This window comes from Peromyscus maniculatus, chromosome 22 (assembly GCF_049852395.1).
Source record: "Peromyscus maniculatus bairdii isolate BWxNUB_F1_BW_parent chromosome 22, HU_Pman_BW_mat_3.1, whole genome shotgun sequence".
In the NCBI taxonomy this organism is placed as follows: Eukaryota; Metazoa; Chordata; class Mammalia; order Rodentia; family Cricetidae; genus Peromyscus; species Peromyscus maniculatus.
Window position 1 is genome coordinate 19,454,744 of NC_134873.1, and position 22,744 is coordinate 19,477,487.

Sequence of the window (22,744 nt, forward strand, 5' to 3'; positions counted from 1 at the left end):
GGGAGTAACTTGGGTCCTCTGCAGGAGCAGCTGATGCTCTTAACGGCAGAGCCGCCTCTCCGGCTCCATTCCTGAGCTTCCTGAAGCCTCGGTTTCTCTCTATGCAGAGCCCTCCTTGAGAGGTTGTTTTAGAGGTGAACCCTGCAGAAGGGCTGAGGGTACTTTCAACAGGAAGGCCCGGATGCTGCCGCCTGTGGGGGTTCCGGTGAGATCGGCAGCTCTGCGGACAACGGGGTGGGGCCGCCATCTGACTTCATATCGATGTCATCTGCATGCCGTGCAGTAACTGGAGAAGTTGTCCCCTCTCCCTGCCACCTGGCAGAGTCAGTGTGTGCTATGCACAGTGCCTAGATGTTCAGAGGTCCCCAGGGGAGCTCTGCGCATTAGGAGGTGAGAAGAATCAACTTCTGTCCCAAGAGAACGGGTGTTCGGGATTTAAATTGGACTTTGTTTGGTTTTTGTTTTTGATAACTTTTGAAGAGGCCCCTCTGGAAACTTGTTCATTTTTGTCTTAAATTTTCCAATTGTTGGCACAATGCTATTTCTTTTGACTGCTTATTATCTGTGAGATTTATACTGATTTTTTTAAATTATTGATAATTTGTGCCTTCTTTTTCTTTTTCCCTTCACTCACCTTGCTGAGGTAATAGTCTCAGGTTTAGTCTGAGCAGTGAGCCACCTTATATTTTTTTTATGCTCTTTGCACATTTCTTGTCTATAATTCATTAATTTATGCTTTTTAAAAACTTGATCTGCTGGGCAGTGGTGACATACACCTTTAATCCCAGCACTTGGAAGGCAGAGGCAGGTGGATCTCTGTGAGTTTGAGACTAGCCTGGGCTACAGAGTGAGTTCCAGGACAGCCAGGGCTATACAGAGAAACCCTGTCTTGAAAAAACGAAACCAAACCAAAGCAAACCAACTAACCAACCAAACAAACAAAAAACCAAAAAACCACCAACAAAAATCCTTTATAATTTTCTTCTTTTCCTTTGATTTACTTTATGTCCTTGTTGTCATCTAGGTATATAGCCTAGAAGAATGAGCTTTGACGTGTTTTGCTAAAATGTACTTTTAATATGTTTGTTTGTTTGTTTGAGACACAGTCTCTATGTAGACCTGGATATTTTGGGATTCACTATGTAGACCAGGTTGGCCTCAAACTCAGTGATCCACTTGCTTCTGCCTCCCGAGTGCTGAGGTTAAAGGTGTGTGCCACCTCCACCCTGAGTCTTTCCTTTTTTTAATACAGACCCTCACTGTGTAGCTCAGGCTACATAGTGTGACAATCCTGCCTCTGCCCCCCCCCCCAACACTGGGATTATAGGGATGTGCTACCTGTCCCTCCTGACATCCCCCCTGCCCCGACTCTAACTCATCCTTCCCCCTTTGCTTCAGACGGAGTATTTGTGCTGACCTCATGACTGTTTTCAGATCTTTGCTTCTCTGATTTGCCAGAGAGTCTACCAACCCTTGCACTCATTTAGAAGACATGATTTTGTAGCGTGTCACCGAAAATGCCAGAAGCAATGGTATTTATAATTCCTCTAAGGAATATTACTCCATGAGACATTAAGGTGCAAATTCTTTTGGTTTTCTAATTCTTAAAAGAATAATAGAAGAAGAGATGCAGACTCTTCAGTGTGAGCATCTGAGGAAGTAGATGATGTGAACTTAGATGGCAGTGACCCAGTTCTGCAGCCTAGCTTAGGTCCCCGAAGCCACATAATTTATACAGTCAAACTTAAACATTTACAGATAAAAGCAGCCTCGCTGCGGCCCCTGAGACAAACATCTCTTAATACATACAGCTTTCAGGACTCAATTTTAATGGTTCGAAGTATTACGTGTTTGGTTTTTGAGATAGAGTCTCTCATAGCCCAGGCTAGCCTTGAACTTGTGACGTAGCCAAGGATGACCTTGAACTTCTGATCCTCCTGCCTTTGCCTCCCAAGTGGTGGTTTTATAGGCGTGCGCTGTCATCCTCTTTTGGTACTGGTCTTTCTTGAAGACGTTTTTCACTGTATCACTCTCTCTTAACACTAGCTAAGTTCCTGGCAGTCCCCAGAAACCTCACCCCGTCGTTGACGTCATCTGGGATCCGGCTGGGAATTTGTTAAGTGCTCATGTCTTTTTGCTCGGGTCCTGGTATCTTTGCTTCCCCCCACCTCTAAATTTTTCATGAAGATATTTTGTGTAAGAGCTGGACTTTTAGTGAATATGTGTGTGTGTGTGTGTGTGTGTTGTATGTATGTATGTATGTATGTATGTATGGGTACCTGTACATGTGCATATAGCTCTTAGGAGGCGGGTCCTCCTCTTAGGGGGCGGGGCTTGAGCTCCCTAGCTGGAGAAACTGCTGCTGCAGACATGGTCTTCTGTCTGTATCCTCTTTTCTAGCAGCTTCTGTTTGGACATTGTGGTTCCTCCCCAACCCCCGCTTCCGGAACAGAATACCGGAAGTCAGGCTTGTGCTCTAGCTCTCCGCTCTCCAGCATCTCAGCCCCTTGGCTCTGTCTAGGGTCTTTGTTATCTCCAACCCTTGGGATGTTCTCACCACTGCCCTCTGTTCCTGTCCTCAAGGGAAAGATGGCAGAGGGTACTAGCTTCCTCTAAATGTGTATCGCTTCCCTCTGAGGCTTTGGTCCCTCACGTCTTTGCAACTTCGGTGTTTCTTATTGCTTCTAGAGAGCTAGAATTTATGTGTGTGCAGTGTATGTATGCAGTGTGTGCAGTGTGTGTGTTGGAGAAAAACCTCAAGTATTGTCTGTCATCATCATGCCCTCTCCCCATACTTTTTAAAAACAGGGTCTCTTACTGGCCCAGAGCTTGAAATTTGGCCAGGCTGAGCTAGGCTGGACTAGGCCAGGCTAGGCCAGGTTAGGCCAGTTGGTCAGGAAGCCTCAGGGATCTGCCTGTCTCAGCCTCCTCATGTTGGGCTTACAAGCATGTCCCACCATATGTGGCTTTTTCCTGTGGGCTTTGTGGGTAGAACTCAGGCCATCATGCTGGCAAGGTGAGCCGTCTTTTCAGCCCCACCCCACTTCTGGTCATTTTCAAGGGTGCGGTTCAGTGGCACCGAGTCCATTGACGTTGTTGCGAATTGTATCCCCCCAAACAGAAAGGAACTCAGCCCGTCAACACTGACTCCTCATCCTCGCCCCCCTCCCAGCCTCTGGCGGCTCTGAAGCTGCCTAGTGTAGGTATCGCAGAAGTAGAATCACGGAGTAACTGTCTTCTTGCATTTGGCTTGTTTCATGAATTAGCATAAAGTCTTCAAGGAGCAGCTTTGTGTAGCATGTGCAGAACTTCCTTCTTTCCCGGGCAGCATGATGCTGCCGTAGACCACAGTTAAATCTTCAAGACCTGCCCGGTGATGGGGGCACACGCTTTAATCTTAGCAGAGGCAGAGGCAGGCAGATCTCTGTGCGTTCAAGGCCAGCCAGGGCTACAGAGTGAGTTCTAGAAAAGGTGCAAAGCTACACAGAGAAACCCTGTCTCGAAAAAAAAAAATAAATAAATCATCAGGACCTTCACTGGCATACTGTTGAGCATCCTCTGGCTTTTCTTTCTGTCTGCGGTGAATAATGTCACCATGAGCACTGGGGTCCGAGTGTCTATTCCAGTCTTTGCTTCACGCCTTTTGGATACCCACCCGGAAGTGGAATTGCCAGGTACCACTGTGTTTAGCTTTTGGAGGCACCAGCCTTGTGCCTTCCTAATGTTGATAAATATTGCCACATTGACTCATATGCAGGCTCAAACAATTTATCTCCCCTTCGTGATGAACGAGAGTGTACTTAGGCACTTATGCCCTTGTTTATCTAGAAAATACCTCTCTGCCCGTGGAACCCTGATGCCCTAGGGACTGTCCTTGCTCGTGAGGTCAGCAGACCCAGGTCCTTGCACGCTCCATGCCCATGTCACCTCCTCCTGCGACTGACAGCAGAGTCTGTGTCGCAGGGGACCAGCCCCACCCCTGTCCCTGTGTTGGTGACGTCAGATCTGTATCCAGTATTGCGCCAGCTTTCTCGGGCACAGCAGGGTCTGGCACTCCCCTATGTGACATTGGGGATGTGTTTCGCTGTCTTTGTTTAGCCTTTTGAAAAACTGGGCTTAAATAAAATATATATATATCCTTGTCATGGATTGTTTGGGAAGTACGCACAGGCGGAAGGGAGAGTTGAACTTCCAAACTATGAAGTCCTTTGGTGCCTTTGCTACTAGGACATGGCTTCAGCCCCTGGGGACACACTGGCCGAAGGGAGGCTGAGGAGGAAGGTGGCAGCTGGTTGAGAGAACACCCTTCTCTCCTCTGTTCCAGTCAGGACAGAGGTCATTCCCTCCCTGGACCTCAGGGCTGACTGGACACAGGAGCCTCAGCCTGTGGGGACGCACAGGTCTCCGTGTGCTCTCCTCTGTCAAAGCCGGTACGGATGGCAATGAGAGGACGGACAGGGACCCTTGGGACAGAGGGCTGCAGAAGCCCCCGTGGGAGCAGACAGAGCGTGGTCTGGACGCCTGTCCCCCTTTCAGGTGCCACTCGAAGTCCCTGCCACGCTAAACGGTCTGTGCAGTCCTTGGGTAAATGCTCCAGCATTTGCAGTACCAGTGCTGAAGCCAGGCGAGGCTCTTCCCAGAATGCAGCGCTCAGGCCCGGCGCCTCCTCGCTTTATGGCGTCAGCACGCGTTAAGTGTTTTCTGAACCGCTTTCGAGGCAGACGATGTGCCCTGCTGCTGAAGTTGCTCGGCCCCTCAGCCGGTCTCCTCTTGCCCTCATCTTCCTCCTTCGACACCACGGGAACCCTGCCCAGGCTTCTCTAGTTCCCGTGACCCTTGGCTTCTGTCTTCATGGAGGTGACTGGCTTCTTACTTGGGATAAAGATGGGACTGAGAGTTCCGGCTCCCAGAAAGGGGTGAGGTAGCCCAGTCCTTTCCCCACACAGAGATTCCCTCCCACGTTTTCTCAAGGGAGGCGTGGCTTAGGTGACAGATGGGTGGAGACCGAAGGTATGCTCAAGAGGGTCAGGAACGAAAGGGTTCGGCCCCACCATCCCCTGCCTCCTTGCAGAGCACAAGTGTGTCTGGCCGACACCAAAGCCTTATTGATGTGTCTGAGCTCAATCCTGGCATGAAAAGGAGACAAACCCACAGGTTGAGAACTGCTGGCCTAGCATCCTTGTCCTCCAGGACACAGGCGGTCCAGTAGAGCTACCTGAGTGAGCTTGGGTCCTCATCCAGCCTCCCCACAGCTCCATGGGCATGTTAGTGTGGAGCCCGATTGCTTGTTGTGAGTCCCGTGTGACCTTGCTTTGGGGATTAGTTTGGGACCTTGAGAGTTGCTAAGCACCCCAAATGGCACCTAGCAACGGCAGGCACCCAGAACATGAGGGCACCCAGAACATCACACCTGTTGCCAGGTACAAACTTCAGAATTGCAAGGTGTCTGAGTCACCCCCCCCCCTCCAGAAGCACTTCCCAGGCAGCGAGATGATGTGAAGGAAGAGTGAGGGGGATGGAGAGGTGACAGGGGAAGTGGCCAACACAGGCTTGCACTCCCTCAGGCCATACCTTCCACCACTGAGGAAGCTGAAGCCAGGCCCCAATGGGGGATGCTAAGTGTACAGGGCTGTTAAGAGAGTCACCAATGTTGATGTGTGTGCCCTAGTATAGGTGGGGTTTCTCTGTGTCCCGGCAGTCACTCCCAAATAACCACACAGAGACTTATTATTAATTATAAATGCTTGGCCACTAGCTTAGGCTTGTCTCCAGCCAGCTCTTACAACTTACATTAACCCATTTCTAGTCATCTGTGAGCTGCCCTGGGGCTCGTTTACCTCATCTATGAACTTCCACGTTGCTTCTTCCAAGTCTGGCTCACAACCCCTCAGACTCCGCCTTTCTTCTTCCCAGCATTCTCTCTGCCCCCAAAATCCTGCCTAGCTATCAGCCAATCAGCATTTTATTACCAATGAGAGCAACACATTTTCACAGTGTACAGGAGGATTACTCCACAGCACCCTGGGAAGCATGGCTTAGGGGACACTACATCTGTGGTGAACTATATTCAGGTGAATAGGTGCTTGTAACCTGCTTCCTCTCCTGCCTCTGCCTGGGTCATGGCCCTCCCTCTGAGGTGTACTGTTACCGAGCGAGGCCTTTACCTTTGGGGGGGGTGGGGGCGGCCATGTGAGTGGGTTTCTCTCCTGGAGCTGTGAATGGCACTGTTTTATAAGCTCAGTGTCTGAATGTCACCTTGTGCTCCGACCTCTGACCTCTCCTCAGACCTGCTTTACTGCTTGTCCCAAGTCCTTTGGCTGTGAGTCACTTTGACCTTGAGTCCAGGTCTCTTGGAGGGCCATGGGGGAGGGGAGAATCAGGTTTCTAGTGCCCATCCCTGAAGCTGTCCTGGCAACAGTGGGGGGTGGGTGATGGACCTGCTTCCTTGGGAAGCTACTCACTGGGGAAAGAAGAGGTTGGTGCCAGCAGAGAGCAGGGCACCTCCCCTCTCCACAGGGGCGTGGCCTCTTCCTCTAGGTGTCCCCAGTATGGAAAGTGGGTGCGTCACCGGATAGGACCACAGACACCCCTCCCCCAGCATTAATCTAAAAATGCCCTTCCCTTCCAGCTTCTAAACAGAAACACTCTTGAGTACATCCAATATCCTTAGTGTTTGTTTTCGCTTTGAAAGACAGTTAATGTGAGCAAAGCCAGAAGGAGCCTTCCCTATGTGGTGAGGTAAAATATCCGTCTCCCTGTTGCTTCCAGTTTCCGCCATTTGGACTTTGCAGAACGTTCTTCATGCCAGTGTTACGGAACTTAGCAAATCACGTCCCTACTCCAGGCGTTTCGGGCGAGGGGGCCTCTGGGGACGGGGTAGGGACTCTGCTGTGTTGAGAGATCTCCAAGCAGCAGTGGTGAGGTCAGCAGAGCTGAGCCCCCCTCCCCCAACCCAAGACCTCCCAGCCCCCCCCCCCCCCCCGCGCCCCCCTTCCCCCAGACTACTGAGTACCTTCCGAGCTTCTGCTGATTCTGCAGGTCTCCAGCCTTCTCCACCGCTGCTGGCAGCATAGTCTTCCTCAGCCGCTGGGCATCTGTGGCCTGCGGCCAGGGAGGGGAGCATCCCCTCTCTGGCTGAGGGAATGAAGCCGTGGCTAGAAGTACAGGTGGTTTATTAAATGCCTACTTACTATTGAAGAAATGTCCCCATCCTCTACCGCAATCTGGGCTTTTAACTGCCTTGCAGCGTCTCTGTACATTGCTTTTGTTTCTGAGACAGTCTCACTCTGCCGGCCAGCCTGGCCTTGAACTCATGGCCAAGGCCTTCCTCCCTCAGCCTTCCAAGTCTTGGCATCACAGGTGTGAAGGAGCCACCGTGCTGGGCTGTAGAGTGAGACTTCCATTCCCATTCTAGCGGAACCACTTGTCACTTGGCCTTGGGTAGGTACTCACGCCCTCCGAGCCCCGGCTTGTCTGTCAAGTGGGAGCAGAGAAGGGGATGGTGATGTCTGTAAGAGAGGCTGGAGAAAGGCCAAGAGCACGTGTTACTGTTGCAGACCTGAGTTCATGTTCTCAGTGCCCGTGTCAGGTGGCCCACAACTGCCTATAACTCCAGATCCAGGGGATCCAAGGCCCTCTTCTGGTCTCTGCAGGCTCCTGTATGCACATACCCACACACACACCAACACACACACACACACACACACACACACACACACACACACACACCAACACACACACACACACACACACCAACACACACACACATACACACACACACACCAACACACACACACACACACACTTAAAAGTAAAAATTAAATTTATCTTAAAAATAGAAGTCAGTAAGGGTACATTCAGATGACAAGCATTCAGGGCCGCCTTCCATGAAGAGATGGTCCTGAGCATAATAGATTCTGTGGGGGTGGCTGGCAGAAAAGACCTGGGTATATGTAATAGAGCAGGGGAAGGAACTGACCGAGAGCCATGGGGAGAGGGAGGCTGGCATTCAATATCTGGGGCCAGGGAACACTTTCTCAAGGTCGATTGGAGTGGAGCCCCGAAGGGCGGTGAGCAGCGAGCCCTGGAGGGGAGGCAGCCTGGGAAAGACCTGGAGGTGTGTCCACGGGGCCTGAGGGACACAGTACTGTGAAGAGAGGAAGGGGAAGAGAGGCAGAGGGGTCCTGTGAGCCACAGCCTGGATCCTGCAGTGCTCTTGAGGGCCTTGACTTTGTGCTGAAGGGAGCTAGGGTTAGCCATCCCTGGGTCTTGGAATTCAAACAGGTAAGTGAGGCTGGTGATGGGCAAGCTGGGAGATGAGCCAGACATGGCGGTCCAGCTCAGGATGGCGGTTGAGGTAGAGTGCCGAGTGCCAGGAGGAGTCTGGGTAGAAGGCAGAACTAGCAGGCTTTATGGCTAGATGGAACAGAGGGTGTGGCGGCATTGAGGCTAGAGAGGGGCATGCTGGGATGGGGTAGGCTGTGGTTGAGTTTGAGGGGCCTCTGGACGATCATCATGGAGGAGTGGAGAACTCATACAGGCACCTTCGGTGAGGAGAGCTCACTCTGTGAATTAACCGCCCAACCAGCAGGGCTGAGGGCCGGAACCCACGTTCACATGGGCCCTGCTGGGCTAAGAGGGTAGGACACGGTCTCCCAGTGTGCTAGTGGGTTCAGCGGAAGCTGTTGACCATGAAGCTCCTGGGAAGCCTTCCATTGCTTCTCCCAGGATCTTAGCACAGACAGTTTCCCCTCAGAAGGACCATATGTGAGCTCTAGGTCTGCCTCCAGTCATCTCCCTGGCCCAGGGTCCCTGGGGCTTAGCAGAAGCTAGCCAAAAGGATGTAGCCGTGGCCTTACCATTCTAGTCAGGGGTCCCATTGTGTCCTGGCCTGCCTGGCTTGGTACATGTTGTGATGGATTCAAATTAATGAAAGGGCCTGTGGTATAAAGAACTCAGATCAGGATGGGGTCACGCCCGGGATAAACATGGTCCTATGATTTGGTCAGATACACACCAAAAATAATAATAATAATAATAATAATAATAATAATAAGAGGTGCGTGGCTCAGGGTAAAGGTGGAGGGTCCAGGAAGGGTGGGAGAGATGAGGGAATCAGCAAGTGACTAGGGAAACACTCAGAAGTGTTCGAAATCGGTCATTAAACACGATTCTTAGGGCTGGAGAGGTGGCTCAGCAGTTAGGAAAAGGGCTGGGTTCCCTTCCCAGCACCTATCCCAGCACTATAGTTACAAGGGCTCTGGTGCCCTCTTCTGGCCTGCATGGGTACTGCACACATGTGGTGCACATACCTACAGGCAAGACATGCATACATATTAAACATTTATAAAGAACATGATTCTGCTGGAGCTTTTCAAGGAGCAAGAGGCTGGTGAATAAGTGTGGCAGAAAGGAGTCCATCTGGGTCATAGAGCAGTGGTGTATGTGGGCATGTGTTTTCTCTGTGTACGTGCGGGTGTGGGTACACATGTGCTTCTCTCCGAGTGTGTGCACAAATGTATATGTATATGCGTGTTTGTTTCTGTTTCCATGTGTATTTATGTGCCTATGCATGTGTGTGTGTGTGTGTGTGTGTGTGTGTGTGTGTGCGCGCGCATGAGTGTGTGCGGGTGCACGCATGGGTGGTGGGTGATGGGGAACTGTGCTGTGATGGACAGTCTTCATTGGAGGAATATTCTTTGTTCTCAGTGTGAAAGATGTTGGTGTCAGTTCAGCCAGAAACTAACTTGGGCACAGAGGTGAAGGGGTGGATGCTCACTCTCCGTAAAGGAAATCGTTTGGAAGGCACGCGGTGAGGTTAACTCCTTCTTGAGGAGGTGGCCCGGGGAGGGAGTGAAGCCGTGGGTCACCCTGTCCAAGTGGAATTATATCTGCGTCATTTGCTTGGGGCCATCATTCCCAGCATGGTGTTGAGCTAGCCTTCTTAGGCCAGTGACACCGTGACAGAGCAGGTGACGTGAGCCTGCCAGGTCAGACTCGGTCAGCACTCTCCCCAACCACGCGTAGATGCGGCCACCACATTCCTGTCACCACAGGGTCCAGGCTGGGCTCAGTTTTCCATAGTGTTTTAAAGCTATCTGTCTAGTACAGAAGCCACTAGCCACGGCGGGTCGCTATTTAAACTGTTATTAATTTCAACTAAAAGTCAGTCCCTCAAGTTGGATTTTTAAAATCATCAGGGTCTCATGTAGAGACCTCAGACTTGCCATACCCGCTTATGTGGTGCTCAGGCTTGAACTCAGAGTTTTATGCATGCTAGGCAAGCCCTCTGCCAACTGTCCATGTCCCCTACCCCAGTTACTCAGTTTCATTGCTCATTGTCCATGGGCTCAGTACCTGCACATGGCTAGTGGCTGCCACATTGGCTGAATACGCCGATTCAGAGCACTTTTGTGACTCAGCGAGTTCTGTTAGAGATGTTCTAGAGGGTGACAGATTGCCCCTTGGGCCATGTCTCCTACTTGATATGGCTCATTAACTCATCAAACCTCCGAGGAACACCTGCTCTGTGCCAGTTTGGCTCGGTGAGGACTCCAGATGCCACACACGAGGCCATCTTTGGACTCAATGGGCCGTCTCCTGAGACTGCAGTCATCTTGGCCTGTACAGCTTCCTTGTCCTTAGAGACTGTTAGGGGCTCACGCTAGTGACCACAAGTCCTGCATGGTCAACCATGAAGAAAGGAACACATTCCTGCCCCGAGGTACCAGTCCTCCCTGGGCGTGATGCTCACCTTCCTGCATGCCCAAGGATGACCAGTGACGAGTCACTGAATGGCTGAGTTTGGGACCACGTCATTTGGAGTGAACAATGGCCGGCAGATTTTTCCAGATTTTTCGATATGGGCCTTGGACCTCCTCTTGGGAGGAGCTGTGCTCTGACCTCACTTCCTGTCTTCCACAGCCTCCTCTGCCCAGAGGGCCGGGTCAGAATGGGTACATAGAGGATCAGTGTCCTCCTAGCTTCTGAACAGCCCAGAAGCTCTAAGAATTTGGGTATTTGGGTGGGTTGGAGACAGGACCAGGATATGTTTGCTAAGTAGTTGCAGGCTTGCTTATAGTGAAATGTATGTGGGTAGGCCGGTATAAAAGTCCAGAGCACGTAGGTGGGATACATGGGCATAAGTGTGGTCATACCCATCCTTCAGACAAGTAGACTTCACCCATCTCACAGAGACACTGTATACTCAACATACAGTACCACATGCACACACACACACACACACACACACACACACACACACACACACACACACCACCTTTGCTCTCTTTTCTTACTCGGTCTCTCTTCTCTTGCAAGGCTGTTGTAAGGTACCCAGCCTCTCACCACCAGAGTTCATTTATCCAAATCCCTCCTGGCTCTCTTGCTGTAATTAACTCCTGAATGCCTCATCAGAGCGTCAACTCTAACAACTTGCCCTCGCCCCCCGGGACAATGCTGGCCTCCTTCCCCATCTCAGTCCTGAGCCAGCACACTGACGCACTGCCGAGGAGGAGGATCTGACTGGTTCCTTTGGAGCCTGCTGGAGGTCGGTCGTCCTGACAGACAGACATCCCCTAGGAGTAGCCTGGCACCTGCTTACAGAAATAATCCTGGCCAGTGTCAGGAGGTGAGGACTCTGCCTTTTCACCCAGGGCCCTTCGCCGCCTCCTCCACCCTTGACAGCCCTCTACTCTCCAGTGTGTTTGCTCACTGCCCAGGCCGAGCCTGGGAGGGCACCTCTCCTGTAAATCTGTGAGGTTTTACTGTTCTGCCCCGAAGGCCTACCAGACTTCCAAGTCTTTCTCTCTGCACACTTTGGTCTTTCCCCCAGATATGGCCAGGCCCTTGACTTTTTTCCCCTCACACATGACCCTCAGGGCAGAGCTGAGGAGAAATGTTAAAACAAATGACCTGTTGTCTTGTCAGTGCCGAGCAGTCTCAGCGCCCCAGGCCTCACTCACAGGGGCTGGTTAGTCCCCGTCCCTTGGGGCTAGCCTCCCACCTCCAGCATGACACCAGACTTCAGGACTGAGAGTTCACCCCCTGGCGGGCCAGCCCATTTTTTTTTTGCACTGTGACAAAAACATCCTTCCCCTCTCAGAGAGCATCTGTTTCTTTATCAACCCCAAAGCAACTCTCTTCTCCACACAGCACCTTTGCTCTGACTTGAAGAGGGGGTGCTCTGTGATCCCCATTCTGCAAAGCCCCCTCCCTTCCTGGCTGAATCGCAGCCCCTGAGCCCCAGCTCAAGCTCCTTCCACTCCTGTTCACTTCCTGCTGGAAACTTGGCATGCCGACTCTTTCCTCCCGCTGTGGGAGGCGTGTGGGCTAAGGGCAGTGAGGGCGGGCTAGGGAGCAGGCCCAGGCCCAAGGTGCATGTTTTGGTGGCCACTCCATGCTGGAAAGTCATCCCAAATCTGCCAGCATGGTGGACGTCAGACATTTCCCCTCCAAGATCAGTGTGCTGCCTCTCGCCTTTTTCGCTCCTCCACAATTGGTTTGGGGGTCCAAATGGACCTTCTGACGTTGATGCTGTCTGAATGGCACTCCGTCCCTTTCGCCAGGCCACGCTGGACCTGTAAAATCTGTATCAACCACAGTCCTGGTGACATAGCTAAGCCTTTTGTGACTTTTGGGAAGTTTTCCTTTGGAAGGTTTTATACTTTGAACAATGGAAAGAGCCTAAGAGGGCTCCCAGGGTATAGATGGAAGGCTAAGAGGAGGTGCCTGCCCGAGGCGAGAGGCCATGGCAGCCTAACCCCTCGTCAGGGAACTCTGACCTCTTGAATCATCTGTGTGTGTGTGTGTGTGTGTGTGTGTGTGTGTGTGTGTGTGTGTGTGTGTGTCTGTCTGTCTCTTTGTCTCTGTCTGTCTGTCTGTCTGTCTCTCTCTCTTCATCTCTTTCGATGCAGGGTCCCTTATTAGCTGACACTTCCCGAGTAGGCCGCCAGGGACCTCTGTCATGCTGGGCCTACAAGTGTGCGCCGCCGCCGCACTCAGCGTTTTTATGTAGCTGCAGGGACTGAACTCAGCACTTTATGGAACCATCTCCCCAGCCCAAGCAAGATTATTTTTGTTTTTAAAATGCATCCTCTCTTCAGCAAAGATGCCCTAGTCAGTTCTCTTTTCTCCTCAGCCTCCAGCAGACACAGCTTCTCTGGTTCACACCATCAGATTAAAAAGTAGCTTCAGGGAGCTGGAGAGACGGCTCAGTGGTTAAGAGCGCACTGGCTGCTCTTCTAGGGGACCAGGGTTCAATTCCCAGCACCCCCATGGCAGCTCACCACTGCCTGTAACTCCAGTTCCAGGGGACCTGACACCTCCACACATACAGCCAAAACACAAGTGCACGTGAAATAAATAAATTATTAAAGAAGTAACATTTCCTCAGTCCTGTCCTCCAGAGACATTCTCTGCTGGCCAACTAAAGTTGAAATACCATATGCCACATCGGGACACGGGAGTGTGAGAAAGCCATCCCGGGAAGTATGGCTGCTCAGTGCCCACAGGTGCCTCGAGAGGAGAGACAGAAGGGACCCAGAGTCTGAAGCTGTTCATAAAAATTGATGTAATGACGAGGATTATTATTCAGTTCTATATTCCATTATTCAGTTGATATGTGTTTGCGGCATAGATCCAATTCATGAATCGGGGTATAAGATCAGTGTCTGTCAATGGTGATGTTCAGTGGTTGTGACTCATAGCATTAGAATTCAAAATACCCAGTTTAATGAAATGAGGGGATCATTTTTATGGAGTCTTGAAGATCATATTAAGAAACCATTTTGAAAATGAAGAGATTCGTGGAAACGAAGGAATAACTAACAGTGAATTGTTGCAGAGTCTCCCCCTCCCCCCGGGGGGTTCCTGACAATCACAGTTCACAATTACAGAGACTCTGTGTCATGGTTTTTCTCAGCTCGATACAAACCTGGTCATACCCGAGAAGAGGGATCTCAATTGAGGAATTGCTTTCAACATTGGTTTGTGGGCATGTCCGTGTTTTTTTGTTTTGTTTTTCTCTTTATTCCTTTCTTTCTCCTCCTCCTCCTCCTCTTCTTCCTCTTCTTCTTCTTCCTCCTCTTCTTTTTCTTTTAAAGTAGCATTTTTTGTTGTTGTTGTTATTAAAGATTTATTTATTTCTTATGTATACAGTGTTCTGTCTGCATGCCTGCAGGCCAGAAGAGGGCACCAGATCTCATTCCAGATGGTTGTGAGCCACCATGTGGTTGCTGGGAATTGAACTCAGGACCTCTGGAAGAGCAGCCAGTGCTCTTAACCTCTGAGCCATCTCTCGAGCCCCCTCTTCTTTTTTTAAAGACAGGTCTCTTCTCTATATAGCCTTGGCTGTTCTGGAACTAACTATGAAGACCAAGCTGGTCTCAAACTCACAGAGATCTGCCTGCCTCTGTCCCTGAGTTCTGGGTTCAAAGGCGTACCGTACCACGCCCAGCTGTGGGGTACGCAGGGCATTCTTGAATGCTGATTGACATGGGAGGGCCCAGCCCACTCTGGGTGGTGCTGTCCTGGGCAGATGGGCCCTGCCTGGCTGTATAAGACCCATGGCTGAGCAGGCCAGGGGCAGCAAGCCTTTTGAGGCTGAGATCTTCACATACACACCAGTAAATTAATGGCCTTCATTTTCAGCCACAGCCCTTTTCTTACCTTTAAGATTGGTATTCATAGGATGGTCAGTGGTGGTGCACGCCTTTGATCTCAGCACTCGGGAGGCAGAGGCAGGTGGATCTCTGTGAGTTCGAGGCCAGCCTGGTCTACAGAGTTCCAGGACAGCCAGAGCTACACAGAGAAACCCTGTCTCCAAAAACCAGAAACAAAAGATGGGTATTTATTTATGGCCTTCTGCCTTCGGACCTTCTGTCATTCTTCAACACTGTTATAGAAATACACACTACAAAAGGAAAAGGAAGAAAAGAAAGGACAAACAAACATCCCCAACCATCCCATCCCAGAAGAAACCAGCTGCCTCCACTGAGAAGGGACTTCTGAGGCTCTTGTGTTTTGGTCTCCAGAGCCACCGTCGTCTTGTGTCCCTGCTGCCATAGTCCCGCTGACCGCTGAGGGTCCAGACCCAGCTAGGAGGAGGCAGTGTTTAAAGTGTGTGTGTGTGTGGGGGGGGGAGTCACGATGTGATCAGGGACATACAGCTCTTCCCAGGGCTGGGTTGGACTCCGGCGTCCGTGGGAATCTAAGGGGGCTTTTGCTGTGTCCCCAGAGCTGGGAGGTGGCCGGAGAAGGACAGATGGTTTAAGTGAGTGGACTGAGGCAGCTGGGGTTGCAGCACCAGGCTAGCGTGATTACCTCGGTGCTGGGTTCTGTGTACCTGCTTGCACAGTGGACAGGCTGTCAGGACCCGGGACCGTCTTCACTTGGCCCCCTGTGAGCATTTATGTCAGGGCGAGGTGGGGGAGGGGGTCAGGAGAGTCCTGGGCGATGTGACTTGAATAGGAGTCTTCTGTTCATGTCCCACCTGCGCAAGAGAGCTCCTGCAGCCTGGCTGGGGGACCTGAAGGTGTTCCGCTGACGGGTAGGCTGTCCGGGGGAACTCAGCGTATAACTCTGTGGCCACCCCGGAAGCCTACGGGAAGACCAGGGCACACCTTGTTGAGGTCTCCCTCGGGCACACTCTGCAGACTTAGGATGCACTGAGCACTTCCTGGGGGCCAGGCATTGTCCTAAGTGCTTTGCGCTAATGAGCCACCTAGTCCCGGTTCACCACCTAGGAAACAGGGCTCCGGGGAGTTTTGGCAACATGGTGACATGTCTGATAGCGCATTGGGAATATGGAGGCATGTTCTTCGCCCTGCCTGCTCCCACCCCTGCAGATTTTGGTTTATGAAAGCAATGTACACATATATCCCACTTGGGGTAGACAGGGACCTTGAGATGACCCGTCCAAAGTCCCAGGCCCCCCCCCCCCCCCACTGCTGCCTACCACCCACCAACTTCACAATTCTGCTTCTGCCACTCAGGACTCCAGCGACTTTCTCAGGGCTGCCCCTAGTGGCTACCAGGACCCTGGCTCTGCTTTTGGAGCCGGTCCTGGAACTCACTCTGTAGACCAGGCTGGCCTTGAACTCACAGAGATCCACCTGCCTCTGCCTCCCCAGTGCCGGGATTAAAGGCGTGCGCCGCCACCCCCTCCCCACCCCACCCCCACGCGCTTCTCTTGTTTTCTAGGTGTGGAACAGGTCCTGGGACAGGTCCCCAGGTCCCACCAGTTGCCACCCTCCCTCATCATCATCTTTGCATCAGACTTCCTCTGACTCCGCCCCACCGGCAGGAGGTTGGGGCTGCCAGGTGCCAGGGTCACCTGAGTCTTACTTGCTGGCTGGGCCGAGGGGCCCTGGGGGACTCTGCCGCTCCACGGGCTCTGGGGGAGCTTAGGGCAGGGCGCCGCACTGGGGTTATTTTGGCTTCTCATTCCTGCACAGTAATGATGCCGTCACGGGGTTCTCAACACTGGGAACGGCTGCCGTGGAAATGGAAAACACCGTGAGCGCTTGAGGCTGGAGCCAGGCACGGGCCATCCTGGAACTAGGTGGCGCACGGGACATGGCCTGAGCCACCCTCCTGCCTTTGAGCAGCTGAGCTCCTGGTGTCCTCCTGGCCCCGCCCCCAGGATCTGCTCTGTCACTGGGGTCCTGCAGCTCTGTCACAGCTCCGCCCTTTTCTGTGGCCCCCACTGCTCCCGGCCCGGCCTGGCCCACTTCGCCTCCTCCTCCTCCTCCTCCTCCTCCTCCTCCTCCTCCTCCTCCTCCTCCTCGGCCCCTCTCCATCCTCCATGGTTCTCTTGCCCTTGACCTCCACAGCCTCCATCCTGGCGTGTGGCTCTTCCCCACCATCCGACATCAGACACTGCCATCCCCTCTTCCCTCGGGGATGACCATGGGACAGTGTGGTTGGTTGGTTTGCATTCCTCTGACCACCCCCTCCCCCGCCCCATTCTGTCTACTGTGTCCTCCTCCTCCTCCTCCTCCTCCTCCTCTTTTCCTTCTTTTCGGACCCATGTCTCGCCACGCCGCCGATTCCCTGGCCGCGATTTCCAGAGCTTCTGGTGTGGCCCCTGGGCCTCTCCTCAGCTCCGCCTCCAGAGCGCTCCCTCGTGGAGGCCTTTCGGGGCTCCTCAGCCCCACACCACGTGTATGGCCATGCTCCTGACTTTCCCCTGACATCTGGTTTTCCTCTATGGTTCTGTGTTCTGAGCGCTGGCGCCATCCCCTCAGAAGTCCAAGCCGCAGATTTTTTTTTTCCCCTTTCTGGAAAGAGAGTGCAAATATTTCTAGCTTTGCCAGGCATATGGTCTTTGTCACAACTACTCAACCCTTGTTGGAGTGTGAAAACAGTCAGGAACAATGTGTAAACAAGTGAGCCTGGCTGGGTGCCAATAAAACTTTATGCAAGCAGACAGCAAACACATTTGGCCCGCAGGCCAGTGTGCTGACTCCTGTCTCCACCTAGTACTTGAGCAGCAGTACTGATTCTACTGTTACTTAAGTACCCCTTCCGGTCCTTGAGCCCTGGAGGACTTCCCCTGTGGGCCTGCTTTGGATTTGTGACTCTCTCTCAGGAAGGCCTTGGTTTACCCCCACGTAGTTCTGTCTCCGTTCTGGGAAGGCCCCCTCGGTACCCCTGCCTCACTTGGTGGGTTTTGACCCCTTCCTCACGGGGTGCTCTGCTCCCTGCTTCAGGGGGCTCCACTGTCTCCATTCTCAAGCTGGTGGGCCGTACACGTGTCACACTGCATTGCGGTGGACGTTCTGACCTGTGTCCTCAGGAGACCCCAGGCTCAGGCAGAATTCTCGCCGGCTCTGGGATCATCGGTATCCGATGGGGCGTAGGTCTTCGGTCAGGTTGGTGATCGTTTTGTGACGGTGCCGCCGGTGACATGGAGAGGACTCAGCTGGGCGGGATTGGGGCAGTGGCGGACGCAGGAACGGTCCCCGTTCCTTTTTTTTTTTTTTTTTTTTTTTTTTGAGACATGGTTTCTCTGTGTAGCTTTGCGCCTTTCCTGGAACTCACTTTGGAGACTAGGCTGGCCTCGAACTCACAGAGATCCGCCTGCCTCTGCCTCCCGAGTGCTGGGATTAAAGGCGTGCGCCACCACCGCCCGGCCGGTCCCCGTTCTTATGGAAAGAGGAACACGATGAGCTGGAGTTCCCCTGCGCCGTTTCCTGTGATCATCCTCTCAGTGATCTGCAGGGCCGTCATGATGCTGAGCCTCGTCAGGGCCAGAAACTGCCCAGCCTGGCCTTTGGCTGCCGCCGAATGGGCGTCGGGGCCTCTGGGCAGGGCTGTGTAGTTCCTGGCTGACATCCCCCTCCCCAGCATCGGGGTTCTTCCCTTCCAACCCCGTGCCTCTCCTGACAGGAGAACCTCATGCTTTCCATCCTGCCGAAGCACGTGGCCGACGAGATGTTGAAAGACATGAAGAAGGGCGAGAGCCAGAAGGACCAGCAGCAGTTCAACACCATGTACATGTACCGTCATGAGAACGTCAGGTAGGGTGGCGTGGAGTCCCCCCGACGGCAGGATGGGCCAGGGAGCCGCACCGCCTCGCGGGCTCGACGGAGGTCTATGGGGTCTGGTTTTCCCAAGGACTAGCGGCAAGGCCACACCCACAGTGTGCGTCTTGGCTCCCCTAAACTCAGCCCCATGGGAGGGGCCCTACCAGTGGACAGTGGAGGGAAAGATGCGCGTTGGCCCCACCTGCTCTAACCTGTCACTGAGTAAACGTCACCCAGAAAAGGGGCTCCTGGGAGGTCGGTCACCTACCCACCCAGGACCAGCTCTGAGGCTAGAACCAGGACCTCTGATTCTAGAAAGATCTGCGGCCAGGGCCAGGAGGGAGGTGTGGTGGTGGTCACCAGGCCGGCCCCAGGAGGGGGCCTTGCAGAAGCTAAGCTTTGGTGTCCAAGCCGTGCCAGGGTCTTGAGCGGGCAGGAGTGGGTGGTGCAGTCACTGTCGGGAGCCTTACCGCCTACGCCCCGCCCCCTGCCCCTCCCTTTTTTTGCAGCATCCTCTTTGCAGATATTGTAGGCTTTACCCAGCTGTCCTCCGCCTGCAGCGCCCAGGAGCTCGTGAAGCTTCTCAACGAGCTCTTTGCCCGCTTCGACAAGCTGGCGGCCGTAAGTGCCCACCGTGGCCCCTCCCCATCACCGTGGTCTTCAACCCTCAGCCCTGCCCGCGGCCCCTAGCCCGTCCTTACCTGGCCATCCTCCACCCGCTGGGCCTTTCCTCCATGGCCGGGGGCCCGGAGCCCAGGCCCTGCTCTGTCCTTTCAGAAATACCACCAGCTGAGGATCAAGATCCTGGGGGACTGTTACTACTGCATCTGCGGCCTGCCTGACTACCGGGAGGACCATGCTGTGTGCTCCATCCTCATGGGGCTCGCCATGGTGGAGGCCATCTCGTAAGTGGGCGCCTCTGGGCGGGCGGGCGGGGTGGCCAGACGTCCGGCACCACGGCGGATCTACTTGAGATATGGAATAAGGCTGAGTCCTGGTCCTGCTGCTTTCCAGCTGTGGCTTCCCTTCTTCAGAGCGGAGGGAAACAGCCAGACTGCACAGCCTCTGAGACATGTTTCTTCAGCCTTTGCTTCTGGCTTTTTTCCCCCCCTGCTGGGAGCTGGAGTTGGGAAATTCATCATGGCGCCTCCCCCAGTGCTGGAGGAGAACCTTCTCTGGTGCTCGTCTCCCATCTTTTTGCTTCCATTTTATCTTTATGACCCCCCCACACCTACCCCCAGACAGATGAGCACAGAGTTTGTCCTCCATGTTGCAATTAAGGGACTTCTGAGGTCCCATGCTATGGTGCTGTGGGAACCTAGCCTCTGCTCCAGCCCAGGCTCTGCTTCCACCTGTGGGCTTGGGAGCCGGTGACCGCTCTTCCCTCTCATTCCTGTACCTTGTCGCTGCTCCACATGGTCCCAGAGAGGCCTGGAAGGGCAGCCCTCAGGTAGACTTGGATGTGTGGTGGTTGGGGGCACCCACCAAGCACATGGTAAGAAAGGAGGCATCCGGCGGCTTCTCCCCTCAGGGTTGGAGCCTGGGACAGCCACGCATGCTGTCTCTGGGCAGCTGTGAATTCTTACCGTGTCCCAGGTGGGAGCCCCTCAGTGTCCCCTGCCTTCCTCAATGGTCAGTAGACTAAGATTAGAAAGTTCAGCCTCGGGCTGGAGAGATGGCTCAGAGGTTAAGAGCACTGGCTGCTCTTCCAGAGGTCCTGAGTTCAATTCCCAGCAACCACATGGTGGCTCACAACCATCTGTAATGAGATCTGGTGCCCTCTTCTGTATACTAAATAAATAAATAAATAAATAAATAAATAAATAAATAAATAAATAAATAAATAAGAAAGTTCAGCCTCCCTAGACAACCCCAATCCAGCAAGGAAATACAAAGTGAGGACATGGTTCCTCCAAGGATGGTTGAGGACAAGGTTTGTATTGTAGACATGAGGGACAGAACAGCCAGAGGCATCTGGAAGAGTCCAGGGCAGGGGGAGAAAGAAGTGTATGGTACATGGCCAGCAGACTGGACTTAGCCATGGGTGGGGGGAGATGGGGGGGAGGGAGGGAGGGAGAGAAGGGCCAAGAGAGCTCATGGTCAAAACGCCTGGGTCTATAGGAATGAGAAACTGGGGGAGGGAAGCCCGTGAGCTGGAGGCGTTTCGGATGCCAGCACGGACTCTGTAACAGACATTCTCAGGGCTGAGAGAACACACAAGCCAGCATGTGCTTTGGTATGTTAATACGCACCACAGTTAGCCATTTTTCCCGAGTTTCTTTTGGTCCTGACAACAAACAACAGATATCTGAATTTTGTGTTTGTTGTTCCTGGAGTTCTCGGGCAAGGAGCTAGCCTCAGTTTCCACTCATCTCTGCCTCGGCAGCGTGCAGAATGCCCCAGACACGCACTCAATGAAGCACGAACTGCATGAGTAAATAAGGGATGGAAGAGAGAAATAATGGGAGGTCCCCTGGGGGAAGTCGCTGTATCCTCCAGCCTGTCATCACTGAATCTGGGCTCTGGCCTGTGTTAACCCCAGTGCAGGCCACTTAGCTCAGGCAGAAAGCCAGAGGGGACATGCTAGGTCCTCTCAGCCCAGACGATCGATCGCCTGCCAGGGCAAAGGCTGCTGGGCACCTCATGATGCTATGCCCTACCCAGCGCCACCTCTCTGTGCCTGGCAGGTATGTGCGGGAGAAGACCAAGACTGGTGTGGACATGCGTGTGGGGGTGCACACGGGCACCGTGCTAGGTGGTGTCCTCGGGCAGAAGCGTTGGCAGTATGATGTGTGGTCGACCGATGTCACTGTGGCTAACAAGATGGAGGCTGGTGGCATCCCAGGGTGAGTGTTCCTTTCAAGGGGGTGGATGTAAGGACCAAGGGAGAGGAACCATCCTCTCTACTCCCAGGGCTGTGGCCCTCGTGAGGGACAAGGGGCCCAAACTCCCCTCCCTCCCAGGAGTAGTGTTCGTACCTTCTGTTCCGGTGACAAAACTCTCTGCCCAAAAGCCACCTGCGGAAGAAAGGATTTACTTGGCTTATACTTCCAGTTTATCATTAAGGGAAATCTGAGTAGGAAGTGAAGCAGAAACCGGGAAGTTTACGGAGTCAATCTCTGCCTCGCTCTCAGCTGCCTAGGGATGGTGCTGCCCGCAGTGGGCTGGACCCTTCCACATCAGTCATCAGGCAAGAGCATTTCTTTCAGACATAGTCACAGGTCAGTCTGATCCGGGCAACTCCTCAGTTGAGATTCCCTATCACCTAGGGAATCCCTAGGTGACTCTAGGTTGTGTGAAGCTGACCAAAAGTATCTAACCACACAGCCAGCCTCTGCTCCTCTGGCTGGGACACTACCCTCAGGTGCCTGTCTCCGGGCAGGCTTCAGGAGGGCCTGGCCCACCTGCCTGCCCTTGGGGCCTCAGTGGAGGCAGTTTCTGTTCTTTCCTCAGTGACTATGTGGCTTTTAGCCCCCTTGGCAGCAGGGGAGCAAGGTAGAGAGAATCCAATTTTTTTTTTTTTTTTTTTGGTTTTTCAAGACAGGGCTTCTCTGTGTAGTTTTGGTGCCTGTCCTGGATCTCGCTCTGTAGACCGGGCTGGCCTTGAACTCACAGAGATCCATCTGGCTCCCAAGTGCTGGGATTAAAGGCGTGTGTCACCACTGCCTGGCAAGAATCCAGTTCTTGAAGTTAGAGTTCGGAGCTGGTATAGAAATTTGGTATATAATTTGACACTTAAAAGATTTATTTTTATCATTTTTATTTATATGTAGGTGTATGTGTCTGTGGGTGTGCATGTATGATATGCAGAGACCTGCAGAGACCAGAGGTATTGGATCCTCTGGAGCTGGAGTTTGAGACCGTTGTGATCTGCCTGATGTAGGTGCTGGGAACCAAAGTTGGGTCCTCTGGAAGAGCAGAAAGTGCTCTTAACGGCAGAGCCATCTCTCTGGCCCCTTATCTGATACTCTAAACAACCAGGAAAGAAAATTACATTCCTGTTCTAAGAATTCAGCCGCCTCTGGGACGGAAGCTCAGAGCAGTGGGCGCTATGCTGCCCACACAGCTGGTTAGCAGCAGGTCTGCTCCCTGGTCCCTGGCACATGTACCCGGGAGTCACTGGTCCCAGTCAGTGCTCTATGGTCTGCTGTCTGTCTCTGGGTGGGGGGGGGGGGCGGGAGGGAGACAGGCAATTGGTGCATGCGCAGGGTCTCTCT

General features: G+C 53.1%; 1 protein-coding gene across 6 annotated transcripts in view; it reads left to right on the top strand.

The window, feature by feature from the left end:
- Adcy3 (adenylate cyclase 3) overlaps window positions 1-22,744 on the top strand; it is an 80,496-nt gene that overhangs the window by 42,095 nt on the left and 15,657 nt on the right. For all 6 annotated transcript variants that reach the window (XM_015999969.3, XM_076559102.1, XM_015999968.3 and 3 more), the window contains 4 exons: window positions 18,391-18,521; window positions 19,037-19,148; window positions 19,305-19,432; window positions 21,215-21,373. In XM_015999969.3, the coding sequence (XP_015855455.1) occupies window positions 18,391-18,521; window positions 19,037-19,148; window positions 19,305-19,432; window positions 21,215-21,373 (530 nt within the window). The remainder of the gene's footprint in view (window positions 1-18,390; window positions 18,522-19,036; window positions 19,149-19,304; window positions 19,433-21,214; window positions 21,374-22,744) is intronic.